The sequence below is a fragment of the Monodelphis domestica genome, chromosome 7, assembly GCF_027887165.1.
Source record: "Monodelphis domestica isolate mMonDom1 chromosome 7, mMonDom1.pri, whole genome shotgun sequence".
In the NCBI taxonomy this organism is placed as follows: Eukaryota; Metazoa; Chordata; class Mammalia; order Didelphimorphia; family Didelphidae; genus Monodelphis; species Monodelphis domestica.
In genome coordinates, this window is record NC_077233.1 from 91,961,409 (window position 1) to 91,980,721 (window position 19,313).

The 19,313-nt window shown below is 36.7% G+C and overlaps 1 protein-coding gene across 2 annotated transcripts in view; it reads left to right on the forward strand.

The window, feature by feature from the left end:
- RHOA (ras homolog family member A) overlaps window positions 1–19,313 on the forward strand; it is a 60,255-nt gene that overhangs the window by 32,448 nt on the left and 8,494 nt on the right. For both annotated transcript variants that reach the window (XM_007499850.3, XM_016424386.2), the window contains one exon: window positions 16,614–16,771. In XM_007499850.3, the coding sequence (XP_007499912.1) occupies window positions 16,616–16,771 (156 nt within the window). In that variant the 5' untranslated portion in view covers window positions 16,614–16,615. The remainder of the gene's footprint in view (window positions 1–16,613; window positions 16,772–19,313) is intronic.

A 19,313-nucleotide genomic window follows, 5' to 3' on the forward strand; every position in this document is an offset into this window, starting at 1 on the left:
AAGAATTTCTTTTGTTTGTTTCTCTTTGACTTACAGTCCCCTGTTTTCATGTGAACTGTATTCTTTCTGATTGATTGAATTTTTAAATTTTCCCTCTAGGGCCATGTTGGCAAACCTATGGCATGTGTGCTAGGAGGGGCTGCTCCCTTCCCCCTGAGGATATTTCTCATATGACCCACCCCTCTGCCCAGCACCCAATGGGAGCACTTCCCTCCCCTGGGCAAGGTCTTGCATGCAGCACAAGGTTTGTCATCACTACCCTAGAATATTCTTTTTTTTAAAAAACCCATTCCTTCCTTCTTGGAGTCAATTGACTCCAAGGCAGAAGAGTGGTAAGGGCTAGGCAGTGGGGGTCAAGTGACTTGCCCAGGGTCACATAGCTGGAAAGTGTTTGAGGCCAGATTTGAACTTAGGACCTCCCATATCTAGATCTGACTCTCAATCCACTGGCTGCCCCCCAAAATGTAACTTTTTAAACTACTTGCCTCGTATTCAGCATATGAATTTTTTCCTATTTGCTAAAACTTAATTTTATATTGATCAATAATTCACAAATCCTTTTCTAAACAGTCTTCCTCATTGCCAGGAGTGTTTTAGTACCTCAGTTATTTATTGCTGCTTTTAGTTAAAAATATATTTCAGTGACCTTTATGGAGTTTTGCATATGCTAGATGTTTCATCCAAACTCATAACATTCAATATCTATAATAGTCATTTGATTCTTTTTTTTTTTTTTAACCCTTACCTTCTGTCAGAAGAGTGGTAAGGGCTAGGCAATGGGAGTTAGGTGACTTGCCCAGGGTCACACAGCTCAGAAGTGGCTGAGGCCAGATTTGAACCCAGGACCTCCAGTCTCTAGGCCTGGCTCTCAATCCACTGAGCTACCCAGCTGCCCCCTAGTCATTTGATTCTTACCCATTTGGATGTAATAGTTCCTAGAGCTTGACTTCAAGTTACTTGAGTATAGAAAATCTTTTCCATATTCCATTATATCCCACAGTAATTATTACTCTTGATTCACTGAACTAGAATGGGATGGAATGTTGACTAAGGAATAGAAAAACAGCCTTCTCTCAAAATATGTCCTTTTACCAATTTGGTATCTATTTGAAAAACAAATGTCCACTTGGCAAGATTCTTTTCTATCATTCATATTTTTATTAAGAATCACTACAATCAATCTGGTTTCCTCCTGGCTAAATTAGAGAGTGTTCACTAAAGACATGGTTAAATTTTAGTTGGCAAGGGTATAGTGGTACCCCAGAGTTTCATATAATGGAAGGATACTGGGGTGTTAACAGAATGGTACGAAAGACAAATTTTATATACCTTGTAATTTTACCTGGAATGCTGAAGGCTATTGAAAAATCATCTGGTATAAATTAATCATACCTATTGTAGACTATCTTCATATAATAAGGACTTATCATGGTTGTAGTGGATATCTTCGTAAAAACAAATTTCTATCCCAGATTTAATATTCTATAGATTATTACCCACTATGACTTGCTTATGAAGCATCCCCTTGCATTCAGAAATGGTCCTAACAATTGCAGTCAAGTCTCCTCCCCCTCAGCCTGTTTGTCCTTCATAAACTAGTCTTGAAGGGTGCGCTCTCTAGTTAAGGTATATCTGTCCCCAAGGGCAAAAGGAAAGTTTAACTGAGAGGCAGCTAGTGGTCTGTTCTTTAGATTCATGGGGACTCCAGTTGGTCAGCAGAATGCTAATATAGTATAGGCCTAACCCAGATTTCCAGTATCTTAAAAGATTAAGTAGGATTTGGTATTTTTAGTGTTGACCTCAAAGGTCAAATTATCTGCCAACCTTACCCCAATCATGATTGCCTGACATATGATCATTAAGGCTAAACTTGAAGATCTCCTTTCCATAATTGGGAATTCAGTGGCCCCTACCCTGTTTTATAATAGTTTCCATTTAAGTTCTTATTGAGCTAAAAATTCTCTACCTTAACTTTTGCCCCATTACTCCAAGCTCAGCTATCTGGGCTAAGCAGAACAAGTAATTCCCTTTCAACATTACTGGTGTTCAAATATTTGAAGATTGACATGTTACAGTTACTATCATCATTTCCCCTATTCATCCCAGTTTTTTACTTTTTCAATTAAACCTCAGATCTGAGTCTTGTACCACTGGTGTTACTTTCCTTGCTATATCTCTCTGCTTGTTAGCCCCCCTTGAAAAATGTGGTACCCAAAACTCTCTATAGAATGACCAGGGGGCCATGCAGTAAGGTCATCACTTTTTTTCATTTTGACTGCCATATTACCCAACTGACTCAAGTTGAGTTTGAAGTCCACCAGACTCTCCATTAACCCTTTATACCTAAGCAATTAATTTCCCTAAGTTGTAAGGAGGTGACTACACTACCATGCCTAAGCTGCCTCCTCTCTCTACCCCTGCACACCCTTCCCAATGGAAGGTCCTGCTCTTTAATGGTATTGTAAATGTAAGCTCTTCGAGAGCAAACTGTTTACTTTTGCTTTTGTATTTACAATATCTGACAAGTAGTAAGTGCTTGATTGAGCCTCATGTCATTGACCAACTGCATAGATATTTTCTCTTTTGGAAAATTCCCCAATAGACTCATGCCCCCTTGTACTTGAGAACTTTTGAATATCCACATAGATGCTTCTTCCAACTCCCTAACCTTTCAGTTCCTCAGCCTCCTTAAATCCTATGGCATTCTCCTTTACTTCACCTCAGCCATACTTAGAGATTCATATTCTGGATTTATCACTAACCATGAGTGTTCCACTTTCTTAATAAAAAAAAACCTGACATTTCTCTCTGACCATGCAATATATCTTTCCGCTCCTAAACTTTACCTTTCCCCACTTGGAGACTACCATTCCTTTGGTCTCTCAGTACCTTCTTTGGCTATTACCCATGTTCTTATTTCTCCTTCCTCACCCTTAGAGTCAGCCTCTTTTTTTTTCCCTCCACGCCTACTCACAAGTCTGTGAATACAGCTGAAGGAAGTCTTAAAACCTTGCTAATTGGGAACATTACAAATACTTGTTCTCCACCCTCCACTGAGCTCTCACTCCAGCTAGCCAGTCAAGCTATTATTCTTCCTTAATTGATTGCCTGTTTTTACTCCCCACAGAAGCTATTCTAAACTGCTCCTCCACTTCAGACTTAACACTCCATCTCCACCTCTTGCTTTCTGTCTCAGTTAAAGCCAGTGAGAATTCTCTTGTCCCCAGTGTCTGAAAATGAAGCGGTCCTTATCTTTGCCAAGGTCTTTGTGTCTTCTCTCTGACAGATTGGCATCCCCTGTCATCTCCCTACCTCCTTTCTCTTTCCTCCCTCTATTTTTTGGTTTCCCACTGCCTTCAAACATGCCCAAGTCTCTGTCAGCCTTTAACAACCATTACTAAATCCTGCCATACTCTCAGACTTAGAGCTCTCTTCCCCTTTTCAGCTAAACTCCTTGGAAAAGCTATGTACTTTCTCCTCCCCAGTGAATCCTTTGATTCTCAGATTCTTCCTCTTGGGCCTATTTTCCAGGCCAGTTGGTTTTTTGTTTTGTTTTTTAACCCTTTCCGTTTTAGAATCAATACTAAGTTTTGGTTCCAAGGCAGAAAAGTGGTAAGGGCCAGGCAATATGGGAGGAAAATTAGATGGCTTAATGAATTGAGAACCAAGCCTAGAAACAGGATGACCTGGGTTCAGATTTGGCCTCGGGCACTTCCTAGCTGTGTGACCCAGGGCAAGTCACTTAACTCCCAATTACCTAGCCCTTACTGCTTATCTGCTTTGGAACTAATACATGATATTGATTCTAAGAAGGTACGGGTTTGAAAGAAAGAAAATGAAGCTTCTATGGACTGTGATTAATCAATGTATATTATTTATAGTTTTCAGCCTTTTGTTACTACTTTGTTACTTCGAAAGAAAATATTCTCATATCAGTAGGCCATGGAGGCAGAACCTCTTCCTAACTTTCTATTCTAATTGAGCAAAGGACCATAACAAAGATCAAGGAGAAGACCAAAATGTCAATAGAAACAAGCCCAGAAAAATAGGCAGACTAATTTGTAATAGCTTAGAATTTACCATTTTAGAGGCTACCTTCTCAAATCACTCAATTTTAGTTTGGTGACTACATAAAGGGGAATGACCAAAGCTCTGAGAATCCAGTCTACATCTGAGACACATGTGAAAGTATACCTTCCTTAGTATAGAAAGTATAACCTTCTTAGTAGCCTGTGACTCCTGTTATGGGCAAAGTCACATGACTAAGTGTTAAAAGGGAAGCCTTTCCAAAGTTGCTAAAGTCCAAGAAGGGATGATGTTTTTTTAATGTTTCCACCTTAATATTTCCTCTTAGTATCATCAGCCTGCTGCATCTGTAGTCTCTTGTCTATCTCTTGAGCTACCTGGATAACTCCCTAGTTTTCCAGGGAAATTTTAAAACTATTCATTAGAATATACTCCATGACAATGAGACCCTTGCCTTACATGTGTTTTTTTTTTACATCTTATGTCATAGTGAATGTCCTAAAACACTTACTTTGGGTAATGACTTTTCAAACTAGACATTTTTTCCCCCTACTTCTAAAAGTGGATGGGGTGGGGGAATAACTACAAGCCTTGATACAGTGATTCTTTTTTACAAAACTCCTAAAAAAGCTGTATTTAAAGCATTCAGTTGAACAGGTGTTTTTTCTAGCCTCTTTGTAATCTGACAGTTTGCTTTGTGGAATAGAGAAGTGATTAGAAGTTGCTTGAGACCAATGCTTTCATAGCTTTCATTTTCCCCCAGTTTTGTGTCTTTGTATTCAAAGTTGTGTGAAATTGATTCTGGCTCATGTGTGTAGATACTATTTGCTCTAAGAGTCTAGGTGAGCCATACCCATAGCCAGCAGTATTTCCCACAGGAAGAACAGGATAACCTTAAAATGGTTAGAAACTTTTTTGTTTCTGATTTCTAAAGGGAACATTTTGGGATAACAATTCAAATTTTTTATTTGTATCCAAACCAAGACAACTTTTTCCTAATTTGGCAACTATTTGAAATGTGAACAGTTTTAATCATAATAGTTTAAAAAAAAACAATGTTTTATTTGTTAATTTTCTTTTCAGTTCAGTGTCGTCTAGGCTTTAATACCAGTTTGGGATACTAATTGTTGCCCAATGTGGTTTGGGTCTAATGTCAGAAAGTCTTTTAATCTAGAGTCTGTTACTTACCTTTAGTTATTAATCAGATAGAGCTCAGAGAGTTTCCTTGGCATGTCGGCTGAGTAGAATTGGCCTATTTCATTAACTTCCCAATACAGACTAACATGGGTGGAGTTGACTTGGAGGCCTTCTTAGCAGTGAGTAATGTTCTGACTTAAGTTCTGCCTTGTCTAAACAGATTTCACAAGTTATATTTATAACTACCTCATTTGCAAACAGACCTAGCTTTGTGTGCCATCCAAAGCATAGTTTTTTATATATAGTCTAGACCAATGTTGAGCCTTTTTCCCCCCTCTTTTTAGAAAGGCAAATCTCCAAGGAGTGAGTACCCATGAGGTTGTAGTTGTCTTATTTGAACAGTAGCAGATAAGTTGTACATACAATATTTTAAAATGTATTAATAACTTTTTAATTATGTAGAACCATATGACTTGATGACATCCTGGCCTGCTTGTCGTGAGCTAAGAATGTGATGACCAGTTCTCCTGTCTTCAGTTCCGTGTAGTGATATGTGTTCATATATCATCTAGGTTAATTTTATTTCAAGTCATGAGTAAAAATGTTGGTTCACATTAAACCTTTTATGTTTTCATTAGACCTATTTTAAACAATGGAATATCTCCTATTTTTAAACAGGTGTCAGTGCCAAGTTCTTCATTTGTAAAATAATGATTTTTGATCTCCAAAGCTCCTTCTAACTTTATGATGGTATTCAGTGCTTATTACTGTTCAATGGGGATACTGTGGGCACTGGAGGTGGGGATAGGTTGGAGTGGGGAAATAATTCCAGAAAAATATGGACTTTGTATTAGTCTCCTTTTTTTCCATTTTTAAAAAAATATTATTGGGGGCAGCTGGGTAGCTCAGTGGATTGAGAACCAGGCCAGAGACAGGAGGTCCTAGGTTCAAATCTGGCCTCAGACACTTCCCAGCTGTGTGACCCTAGGCAGGTCACAACTCCCATTGCCTAGCCCTTACCACTCTTCTTTGGAATCCAATACACAGTATTGATTCCAAGACAGAAGGTAAGGGTTTTAATTTTTTTAAAAAGACATTTTTTTTAATTATGATTTTTCTAACCCTTACCTTCTGTTAAAGTCAAAGCCAAAGAGCCATCAAGGCTAGGCAGATGAGTTAAGTGACTTGCCCTGGGTCACACATCTAGGAAGTGTCTGAGTTCAAATTTGAACTCAGGTCCTTCTGACTCCAGGCCTCTATCAAAAGAAAGAAAGAAAAGTTAGGCCAAACTAAACTATATAATTGCATCTTACAATGTAAAACAAAAGAGTAAACATTTACTAAGCTCCTACAACATGCCAGGCACTGTCCTAAATGCCAAAGAACAAAGAGGCCAAAAAAGTACTGTTCTGAGTACTTTGGTGCATATGTCTTTGCCCTCATTGGGGGAAGGGATGTGCCCATTAATGGAATCTCTTATGTGAAAAAGTATGACATGCCTTGTAAGAAGGCCTTGTGCTTTAGATTCTATTCTAGACTCTTTATATTCATACCTTTAATAATTCAAATTGATGGGGGTACAATAATTTTAAAAGTTAATATATACTTGGGCAGCAAATGATATTTTCAAATTAGGCATGTTTTATAGATTTCAGAGACTGACCATTGTAGTAGCTGTATTTATTACCATGAACAAAGGAACCAAAAAATGATCCACATTAAAGGTGCTTTCCTAAATAGTCATTTACTGTTATAGGATTGATTTGGTATTGAAAAATTATTGCAGACATTTACCAGAGCTAAAAATAATTATATAGTAGGGTGACTAGATGACTCAGTAGATTGAGAGCCAGGCCCAGAAATGGGAGGTACTGGTTTCAAATATGACCTCAGACACTTTCCTAGCTTTGTTGCTGAGCAATTCAATTAACCCCAATTGCCTAGCCCTTTCTACTCTTCTGCCTTTGACCCAATTCTTTGTATTGATTCTAATAAAGAAGAGGTTTTTTTTTTAATTATAATATAGTTAATTTTCCAACTCTCTACACTCATATTTGTCCACCTCTAAAATTAATTGTGATCAACTTTATTTCTTTTGAAACCAAGTCTTTGGACCAAAGCTATGTAAAATTGGTTGGAGTTTGATTTGTACCAGGAGCCATGAGTCATAACTTAAGTTTGCTCTGGGATTCCAGACTAGCAATAGTTGTCAGTATTTGCCAGGTGAAAAACAGGCTAACTTAAAATGTTTTGAGATTCTATTTGACTTGTGTTCACTGAAGCAATCACTTTTGGCTAACTTAAGTCAACTTATCCTTTGGTTAGAATGCACCAAAGAGTATCTAGCCCTACCGTTCTCAAAACCATTATCTCCAAGCTGATTCTTTGGTTGTTTGGCTTTTTTGTCCCCACTGCAATTACATGACAGTTTGGCATTCACTCCAAAGCACATTTACTCAGGGCTGTTGAACAGATGCTGTTATAATCTTCCCATTCTCGTGTATAAGCCAGAACAGAGCTCAATTAAATGTGTAAAACATCAAAAGCTCCTCACCATCTTTGCCATCAATGTAAATTTAGCCAAAGGATATTCTTATACAAGATTTAGTAGTATAAATTGTACATCTGAGATATTCTTTTATAAAGTATGTTTTTTTAAAGTTACTATGCTTCATTTAAAAATATCCACTTTCCTACCTATTTCATTGGCATACTCATATTAAATATTTGTTTATTTTAGAATATTTTTCCATGGTTACATGAATCATGTTCTTTCCCTCCCTTCCTCCCACCCCCCTATCATAGCCAGGAGCTATTCCACTGGGTTTTGCATGTGTAATTAGTTGAGACCTATTTCCATATTATTAATATTTGCACTAGGGTGATCATTTAGAGTCTACATATCCATAATCATATTCCCATCAACCCATGTGATCAACCAGTTGTTTTTCTTTTGCATTTCTACTCCCAGAGTTCTTGATGTGGATGGTGTTCTTTCTCATAAGTCCCTCTGAATTGTCCTGGGTCGTTTCATTGCTGCTAGTAGAGAAGTCCATTACATTTTATTGTGCCACAGTGTATCCATCTCTGTGTATAAGGTTCTCCTGGTTCTGCTCCTTTCACTCTGCATCAGTTCCTAGAAGTCGTTTCAATTCACATGGAATTCCTCCAGTTCATTATTCCTTTGAGCACAATAGTGTTCTATCACTAACATATACCACAGTTTGTTCAGCCATTCCCCAATAGAAGGGCATCCCCTCATTTTCCAAGTTTTTGCCACCATGAAGTGTGGCTATAAATACTCATTTCTGAAACAACTATATTTCTCAAAAAGTTTTAAAAATATAATCTTTTTTCCCTCAATTACATGTAGTAACAATTTTAACATTCATTTCCTAAAATGGTGTGTCTTGAGTTTCTCCCCTCCCTGAGACATGTTAAGCAATTTGACTTAGAGTATACACATGCAAACATGCAAAATATATTTCCATATTGTTCATTTTGTGAGAAAAGACTCATATAAAACAAAAAAGCCAGACTTTAACTTTGTTAAAATACAAATATAAACATTTAGTTATGGTTGTGTTCTTGATAAAACATTTTTTAAAGTTCTTTCCAGAACTATTGTCTTTAAATTGTATGTATAAATTGGATGATAAAAGAAACACATCTATAATTTAGAGGCAATGTTACTCTGAAAAATCCAACCAAGCACTCTGATAAAATTGCTTAGTGCCAAGGTGGCCCAGTAACTAGATTTATTGTACCATGGCATAAAATATAGCAAAATTATTTTGAAAAGTCATTGGACAGCTGTAAGAAGTGAAGGTGGTACATGCAGAGCAGTGTGGAAAGATTCATGTCACTGATGCCAAGTAAGATAAACTAGGAATATACACAGTATGTCAGTATTGAAAATAAAGAGTAAAGCCACAAACAATTGCAACACAAAAATTATTATAAAGAACAAGTTTGGCCCCAAAGAAGAGACTAGAAGACATCTCCTTATATTCAGCTTTGTGGAAGTTGGGGTCCACAGGTGTAGAGTATTACATATGAGGTTAAATTGTTTTTGTTTGAGTTGATTTGATTTTGCTAATTTTTTTTTTTAAGCCCTTACCTTCCATCTTGGAGTCAATACAGTGTATTGGCTCCAAGGCAGAAGAGTGGTAAGGGCTAGGCAATTGGGGTCAAGTGACTTGCCCAGGGTCACACAGCTAGGAAGTGGTTGAGGCCAGATTTGAACCTAGGACTGGCTCTCAATCCACTGAGCTACCCAGCTGCCCCCAGATTTGATTTTGCTAATTTTTAAAAAAACACTCTTGCTCTTTTTCTTTAAAAACAATTCTAAGAGCTGACTCTTTCTTCTGGGAGGAGGTCAGAAGAAAGCTAGAAATGAAATTTAGATGATGCAAGGAAAATTATTGGGCAGGTAACTTTTCTCTAGCTTCTAGAAGCCATTCTTAACTGACTTGGATAATGATCTCAAGGCTGAACAGCAGTGAAAGATTAAGGCCTCAATTCCTGGGAAGTAGTAGAGATCAGAAACAAGTAAGATAATTATATCTCCCATTTCCTTGCTTCAATAGTTAAAGATTCCTGGCCTTTTCCTGTGTCCTGAGAAGCAGCTGCATCAGGGAACAGAGGGAGACAGGAAGTGAGTGGGAAGATGGCTACTTGTTTCTTCCAGGGCTGTTAGTGGTGTGGGTGTAAGGAACAGTAGACTGAAGTTATTTGGGGTTTGTATTTTTTCCTAACTCATAGGCAAGTCTTTTTAAATAAGGTAAATTTGTTCCCTATGTGAAGATGGCCTTCATTCTATCACCTTATGTTTAATTTAATCTCCTATTCAAGAGTCAGGAAATGAGAATGAAAATCTAGGGCTATTGAAATGCTTTCTATTCTTAGCTATGGTTGTTGTCATTATCATAGCCATTGCTTGCACGTTAACCAATGCGGAAATAACTGAAGGTTGCTAACACAGTGTGGTCACTTACTCTTTACCCCTACCCCAAAGAGTGAGCATAGGACTACAGCTGAGCTATGAAAATACTGTAAATCAATCCATTTGTACACTAACTGCATTTGGGGGGGGACAGAAATCTGATAGTAGATGTCATCATTTACAATGTTGTGAAACCCTACTGAAGGACAACAAATTGAATACTACTATCTTTTTATGGATCGTTGTGGACTTTATCCTTCATTGGGTTTTTAGTGGAAATAAGCTAATGTACATTTTGTGTCTGGCTTTAGGAAGTAAGATATCTGGTTCAAAATGGTTTTGTAGTAAAAAAAATGTGAAAAATGTGTAAATCTGATAAAGCGATTTGGTAGAATGATTCTGAGAATATTTGAGGGATGTGAAAAATCAAGTCAGAAAAGGAGGATTCATGATACCTAGTACAAATCTTTATTTTTTTGAACTCTTATCCTCTGTTGTAGAATTAATATTAAGTTGATGTTAAAGGATTGGTCTACTGCAGATATGAATAACACGGAAATAGGTTTTGAACAATTATACACAGTGGAATTGCTTATCAGATTCGGGAGGGAGGTGGAAAGAGCAGGGGCAGGAGGGTTCATGAATCATGTAGCCATGGGAAAATATTCTAAATTTTAAGGAGGGGTTAATATGAAGTACCAGTCCCAAGGCAGAAGAGTGGTAAAGGAATTAATTGACTTGTTCAGGGTCACATAGCTAGTATGTATCTGAGGCCAGATTTAAACTTGGGGAAAATGAGTCTTCCTGTTAATTCCAAGCCTGGACTCTTATCCACTGTGCCATATAGCTGCCCCCACTGTCTTTTCAATACCATTGATCATTTTCATCTTCTGTCTTATACAGTTTCTGGTAAGCAATTAATACATTTTTGTTAGAGTGGATTGAATTGAATCCCCAACTTATTTAAAGTATTTCTGTTGTGTTTCAAATATTAAAGATGGATTATCTGGCAAATTTAAAATATGTGAAAGCACTTAGTGAAGTTGTAGCAACAATAACGGTATTAAATGTAGGGCTGGAAGGGACTTGAGGGTACAACACCTTCATCTTGCTAGATAAATTAGATTTCTCTCAGGCTCAGAACAGTTAAATGGCATAGTAGACTGAAACCCACGTCTCAAACCCAGATCCTTAACCTAAAAGGACTAAAGAATGGCAGTTATTATTTGTGAAAATTTTGGTAGTCCTACTAGAGGAAGAATTTCTCTCAAAAAATGGAAAGTAAAAGTACAAACAGCAAAATTAAGTATTCAGAGTTTGAATTGTATGTTCCTGTTGGCACTTAGCAATTGTCCTGACATCAGATAATACAGTGATTTTGGAGAACGCCTGTCTTGAAGAGATTCAACATATTTTGGGGGTTTAATTTTGAAGTACCTTGTAAACATTTGTTGTAACTAAGAGTGGTACAATCAAACCTTAAAGAAAAGCTCTTGCAGTAACATTTAGACGAGCTGGACTCAGCTTTGGAAATGTCCTCAGTAAAACCTTCATGAAAATGAGTCAGCTGACCCATGCTGTGCAGGGAGAGCCTGGGCTGGTTTCCTTTCTCAAACTGGCAAGCAGCTGTGTTTGAAAAGAAATATGTAATAACAAAGAAAAAAAGATGATTCAGTAAAGACATAAGGAAAAATAATGCTTATTGTGTTCTATTGTCTGTCCTGCAATGTCTCTGTTCTCATATTGTTGACCTCCTAGTCCTATGTTGTCCAGAATTACCTCCTAATTATAGAGCTTTCCTTTTATCCTCATGTTCACAGTTTTCCTTTGTTCCTGCTCAAGCCAATATCTACAATAGTGGTTCATTTCTCAGTATCAAGGCACTTTCCCTAAAACTAGAGTCCATTTGTACTGCATTTTTCAATTTTCTCCACTTGGAATTAGATGGTTAGAATTGAGCTTTTGTTTTCAATAAAAAGCTCTCTGTTTTTGTTGACTTTTCACAAAGCAGTACAGCTCAACCCTGAGATCTAGACATGAATGAGAATAAAAATAAATTTATGAATCCTTTTAGGCTTGCCACTGACATTTGTTTTAAATGGTTCTTTAAAATTTTAATGCTGAAAACTGATGGTTAATTTTACTTGTCACAGAAGAACATAGTAAGGAAAAGAGTTTATGTTTAAGGTTAAAAATTACCTCTTCTGAAGTTCATTATAAAGGTAGGTAGTTAGGAACCATTATCCCAACTTTATAGATGAGGAAATCACCCCTCAAAGTGAAGGACTTTCCCATTTAGAGTATACAAAATAAATATTACTAAATAAATATAGATATTAAATAACTGAAATATTTAGAAATCACTTCCAATTTTCACTCAACATTTGTATAGACTCAATTACAAAATATTCCTCAAATAAAAAAACTTAAATAACTGGAGGAATATTCAATGGTTATAGTAAGGCTCTACCAATATTATAAAAATGACTACTACCAAAGTTGATGTACAGATTTAATGCTATACTAATTACACTACAACAGAGGGGCATAGTTTATAAAGCAAAATATAACAAAATTCTCTGGAAAGGGAAAAAAGATCTAGAATGTCAACGGAAATAATAAAAAGTAGGAAGGGAAAGGAAATAATTCTTCCAAGCTTTAGACTATATTATACAAGAGTAATTACTCTTCAAAACTATTTGATACTGGTTAGAGAGTAGGAAAGTGGATCAATGAAATAGGCTAGATAGAGGAGGAAAAATAAGAAAGAATAGAATGTAATGACCCTAGTGTTGAGTAGACCTGAAAACAGAATTATCTAGAAAATACTCTTATTTTCCAAGAATCGCTGGAAAGAATAAAAAGAATTCTGGCAGAAATTAGGTTTAGGCCAACATTTTATATCATAGCATTAAACAAAAGTAGAAAATTAGCAGATTATATGTCTTTCACAGGGGGTAAATAAAATAATTTCGATCATGTGAGATTGAAGTCCTTTTGCATAATCAAAATTAATGTCACTAGGATAAGAAGGAACAGCTAGATAGTGTGTCAAGCCTTTCATCAGGAAGAAAAGACTCAGGCACTTAAAAACAACTCAACAAAAAGGATAAAGTGATTATGAAAAATATTATATCTCATTGAGATTTGGTATCCAAGAACAGCTTTTTTAAAAAGGAAAAAAAAAGATATTTCCCAAAAGATAACAAATCAGTTCTCAGAAGACTTGACAATTATTGACAACCATGTGAATGAGTGCTTCAGATCTTATACAAAAAAAACAAATCAAAATAACCCTTGAGCTTCAGTGCTCACCATATTATTAAAAATAACAAAAAGATGGGATAGAAAATAATCTGTGTTGGAGGGAGTTGAAGAGAGAGGTACACTCAGCCATTTGTTGGTAGAGCTATGAATTGACATGTAATTGTTCCAGAAAATAGGCTGGCATTATGCAAAGTAGATAGCTAAAATATCCCATGTCCTTTGATTCAGAGGTTCCACTCATTGACATATTATACCTCAAGAATTTCATTGACAAAAAGAGGCTCATTTTACATTAAAATGTTGATAGCAATATTTTTGGGATATGAACTGGAAACAAAGATTATGCAACAATTGAGGAATGATTAAATTGTATGCATTGATGTAAAAAAATTAGTGTTCTAAAATGAACATGATAAATATAGAAAAGCTTGCAGAGTTTTGTATAAACTGATATAAAGGGAAGCTGAGACACAATAACTAGTATAATATAAATGGAAAAAACAACAAAACCATCCAAAAATTGCTGCCAGGTTAGCATATCCAAGACCCTTCCCCTGCTCTTTACAAAATCGGTTGGCCAAAGACATCAGTAACTTAAGCCTTTTTTGAAATTATGGGCCTTTCCCCACCCCTTTCAGTTCTTTATTACAAAGAGGTGGCTCATTGAGAAAAGGATACAGTAGAAAATTTAGGTAAATGTGAAGGAAGTTACTTAGATTCAGATAGACAGTAGTTGATCTGGATTTTGAACCCATTTTCCAGTGCTTTTCCAGTACATCATGCTTATCTTCTTTTCCCTTGCGGTTTTTAAAAGTGGTAGTGCAATACATCAGTGCTTGTTGGGTCTTTACAGTGTGCCCAAGAAGTTGTTTCAGGACATAAAAAGAAATATATCCTTTAGGGGGTTTATAGTTTAGTGGAAGATTCAATATGTATTTTCAGTCTTGAATTGTCTGGGGCTATGAACAGTTAAGAGTTTTAAAAGAAAGGAGAAATATTGGTAAGCTCGAGATGTTACAAAAATCCCCTCCAGAGAAACTCTAAATGAACACTCTAATGCAAATACCGACAACATGGAAATGGGTTCGAATCAAGGACACATGTGATACCCAGTGGAATCGCATGTCGGCTATGGGGGGGGGGGATGATCTTTGTTTCCATTGAATAATGTTTGAAAATGACCAAATAAAATAATGTTCCAAAAAAAATCCCCTCCAGTTTTTTTTCCCCACTTCTTTGCTTTGCCTTTTTAGGGGTTCTAAAGTAAGTTCAAAAATATACCAATTGGTCTCAGACTTATCTTTACACAGCATGATCCTCTACAGGGAGTCAAGCTGCATTCCTTCAGCAATGGGATTTGCTTTGCCTTCCCTTGACATGGGATCTTTCAGTCATTATAAAGAGCTCTAATAATAATTCACATAAAGTGCTTTCTTCTTAATCACTTGTGAAATGAGTTCCATTATAAGTGTTTTAACTATAAGGAACTGAAGCTTTAGAGAGATGGAGTCATTAGATCCCAAGGCTCCTGAGTTTGGTTCTCTCCTCATCTGTCACCACAACTCTGAAGGTATTAAAGGATGTCTCTTTCCTCCTTACCATCATCTTCTTTCTCCCAACATGATGTGTAAAATAGAAATAAAAAAAAATTAAGTAGGCTTTTCAGCTGATACTTGAAGTTCATGCTCTTGGAGACTTTTATTAGAACAGGGTGTCACCTTTATTCTAGTCTCATGTATTTTCATTTAAGCACTCTTGCATAATAGTTGATATTTAGGGGCTTTAATATATTGTCTCAATTAAACTTCACCAAAAAAAAATCCGATGAGATTAATATTATATTATCTTCATTGTGTTGGTAGGGAAACTGAGGTTTAAAGAGGTTGTCTTATCTGTGCTTGCACAGTTAAGTATCACAGCCAGGATTTAAACCCAAATTTTTCTGACTACAAGTCCCCAGTTCTTTCCACTATACCAAAATATATTTCAGACTTTTCTAGACAACCTACTCTTCAACTTGATTGGAGAGAAATGAGTTCTTCAAGGGTGTCAGTTTCATTGGAGCCATTTATCCTGGGCCTTCTCACAATTCACCCCCTCTCCCTAAGAAAATTACCTTGGGAAGTATTTAGGAGAAGGATACAAACTAGATGATTAAGTGCTCTAGCCCACCTTTACAGACAGAGAATCAGAGCAGCAAATAACCTCCATTTCCTATTTCTCAAGCCTTTTTTCCCTTCCGTGACTTATGCTACATTTAGATTGTTAGCTAAAGACTAAACAAATGGACTTTAAATATTTATAGGGGGCGACTGGGTGGCTCAGTGGATTGAGAGCCAGACCCAGAGATGGGAGGTCCTGTGTCCAAATCTGGCCTCAAACACTTCCTAACTGTGTGACCCTGAGCAGGTCACAACCCTCATTGCCTAGCCCTTACCGCTCTTCTGACTTGGAGCCAATACACAGTATTGATTCTAAGACAGAAGGTATGGGTTTTTTTTTTTTTAATGTATTTATAACTAGCATTTATGTAGCATCTTCCATGTGCCAGACAGTGTGCTTTGCAAATATCTTATTTGATCCTCACAGCAATCCTGGAAAGTAGGTGCTGTTGTTATCACCATTTCAAAGATGGGGAACCCAAGGCAAATTGGTTAAGTGCCTTGCCAAAGATCACACAGCTTGTGAGTTCAATTTTGAACTCGGGACTTCCTGATTCTGGGCCCACTGTTCTATTCACAGCAACACATGTTGTCTCTATTGATTGGGAAAGAAATGGTTTTAGGTTAGAAAGTGATATGAAAGTGGCTGTCTTTGCCTAGAAACAATGGTTCTGAATGGAAGTGGGAAGGAGAGTGTTTCTGCATTTACAAAGTTTAGAAATCTCTGTTCTAGGTCCTAAACGTGTGTGCGTGCGTGCGTGTGTGCATGCATAAACACATAATATACACATATTTCATTGATAACAATTATTTTCATCCCAGCTAGAAAATCTAGCTTCTAATATGATTCTGTTCAATTCCTATATTTTTGGACAAGTAGCAAAATCCCAGGGCTACCCGTTCCAATGATTTTATGAACGGAAGATAAAAGCTCCTTGCCTTTCCTTTTACCTGCCCTGTATACACTGGTAACCTTGTATCTGCATATGCTAGGGGTAACCACAATTGGCTACATAGCAACTTTGGTAAATGTACTTGATCATCAAATTAAATTTCTCTCTTTCTTTGTTTTCCAGCTATGGCCGCCATCCGAAAAAAGTTGGTTATAGTTGGTGACGGTGCATGTGGGAAGACATGCTTGCTGATTGTATTTAGCAAAGACCAGTTCCCTGAAGTTTATGTGCCCACCGTGTTTGAAAATTATGTAGCAGATATTGAAGTGGATGGAAAACAGGTAAGCAGGTATTCTGTAAAGAGCTACTTATTGTGTCATACATAAAAGTAGTGGGAATGTATAGTTTTCAAATATATTTGCAGACCATAGAGTAAGGTCTTTAGGTCAAAAGAGTGGTATTAAAAGATAAAATTTCATCCCTTCATTTTTAAGCATTGACCCAGTCTAGGTCCATTATAAGATAGACTAGACAGAGACTTCCAACGTCAAAGCAGTGTTCAGAAGTATTTTTGAAAATATCTTAGTCTTATCCTAGTCTATTTCTAAATTATATATATTACTGCCTATTCATTGATAAGATTTATATTCATCCAGTCTGGAAAATCCATCTAGCTTCCAAGTTGATTATGTTCAGTCCCTGTATTTTTTGGACAATTAGCAAATCCCAGAACTTCTTGTTCCAGTGGTTTCGATAACTAAAAACTTTGCTTTTCCCGCCACCTACTCTACTGGTATATCTGGTAACCATGTATCTACATGTGCTGGGTGTAACCACAATTGGCTACATGTACCTCTCATTTGACCCTAGCTATTTTTCTTCCAAACTGTGACAAAAGAACCAGGAATACTCCTCAAACAGAAAGCTTCTTGCATTGTTTTCCTGATCTTGCCATTATCAACAGATGTGGACTTAAAGGAAGTTCACTTCTTTAGAGTAAGATTTTGAATGAAAATGATCTTACAGTCAACCCATAATTTAGATTACATTTCTTGGTTTACCATCCCATCCTTACATTCAGACATAGCTTTCATGTGCCACATGCTGAAGCTTTATCTGCAGCAGAAAAGAGCATTTTTGTTATACCTGCATATTATGGAAGAGAGCTATTTATCACATGCTGGACCAGGAGTTTGTATTTGTTATTGGTAAAACTATATTACCATGGTATATCTTTTTTCCATGGTATTCTAAATGGTCATTAGACAGAGTCAATTGTTGAATCTAACCAGTAAGCACTTTTATGACAGCTTATTACTTAACCCAAAAGTGTTTTTCTTACAACCCCTTTAGTGTTTATTAATTGATGATTACATGCCAGGCACTAAATCCTAAGAGAGTCACGTCTTCATTTTACAGATGAGGAGTCTGAGGCTCTAAGAGGAAAAGTGACTTGGTCTAAATCACACAACAAGAACATAGATCTCATTCTTATAAGTTGTCCTCCCTTTTAGACTATATCACACTTCCTCTTCTCTTCCACTTCAGCCACCCTCATCCTTCCCACTTAATATTTCTCGCCCTCCTGAACCTCTAAACTACAGATATCCATGAGTTTAATGACTGCAAATAGATCTCCTTTTTTCATTTGTTAATTACAAGAGTTTTTTTATCCCTTCTGTTACAGATAATCATGGGGGAAAGCACTGTGCTTAGAGACGAGAGCTCTGTTATAGGCATAATTTGGTTAAGTGTTTTTAGAGTTAGTTGCTTAGACAGGCAGAGTTCAGAGTTGGGGGAGGAAGAGATAATGAGCTATATTATTGGGATTTCAGAAGTTGTTTGAATGTGGACAGGACAGACAAAGGAACTAAAATAGAGGTTCAACACTGGTATAGGATGGTCTAAGGCTTGGGGAAATGAACTTTCTGTTTTTTAAAACCCTTGCCTTCTATCTTGGAATTGGTATAGAGTAACAGTTTCAAAGCAGAAGAGCATAAGGACTGGACAATTGGGTTTAAGTGGCTAACCCAGGGTCACACTGCTAGGGAAGTATCTGAGGCCATATTTAACTGACTTAGACTTTAATCGTTCCATAAGTCGTAGGATTAAAAGCCAAAATAAACCTTAGAGATCATCTAGTTCAACTTCTTCATTTTGCATTTACAGATCAGTGAAGAAATAGGGGCTCAGAGGTGAAATTAGTTATCTAAAGTCACACAAGTTGGGATTAAGTTCTGGTCCTCCAGCACCAAATCAAATATTCTTTCCAATATTCTGTGCTTCCTCCAAATCAGAGAGCATTGATGAGTCATTCAGGAACTATCATGAGAGATAAAAGACTGGTCATGGTTTCTTCATGCAGACTACAGTTGTAGTCAGTGTATCCTGGTACAGAGAATCATAGAATGAGGGGAGCTGACTATATATCTAAGACACTATTTTCATCCTTCTATTCTAACTCAATTTCTGAGGAATCCAAATGAGGCCTGGAGGCCTATTCAGACCCTAGAACTTATTCAGCCAAGTGATTTCTGCCATCTATGAAAATCTTGGCCAAAGGGAACGTTCTGAAAGGTTAACTAATATGTGTGAAGGCCAATACATGAAGTAGATAGTAATAGCCTGCCTTATATTCTAGACCTTAAAGGGCCTAAAATAGTCAATATTCTTTCTTCTCCATTATATTTCCATTGACTCCATTTTAAAGATCATATTTTTGGTTTTGATATGTTTTGGAGTTTTAATTTTAGTACTATTGAAAATACTTTGAGTAAAGCTATGGATGAGATCGAGAATTACATTTTTCCAAAAACATCTCCAAGGGAACTGGAAGAACTTCCTTGGAAGGGAAATGTTTTTAAGGGTTAAAAAAAGGTAAGC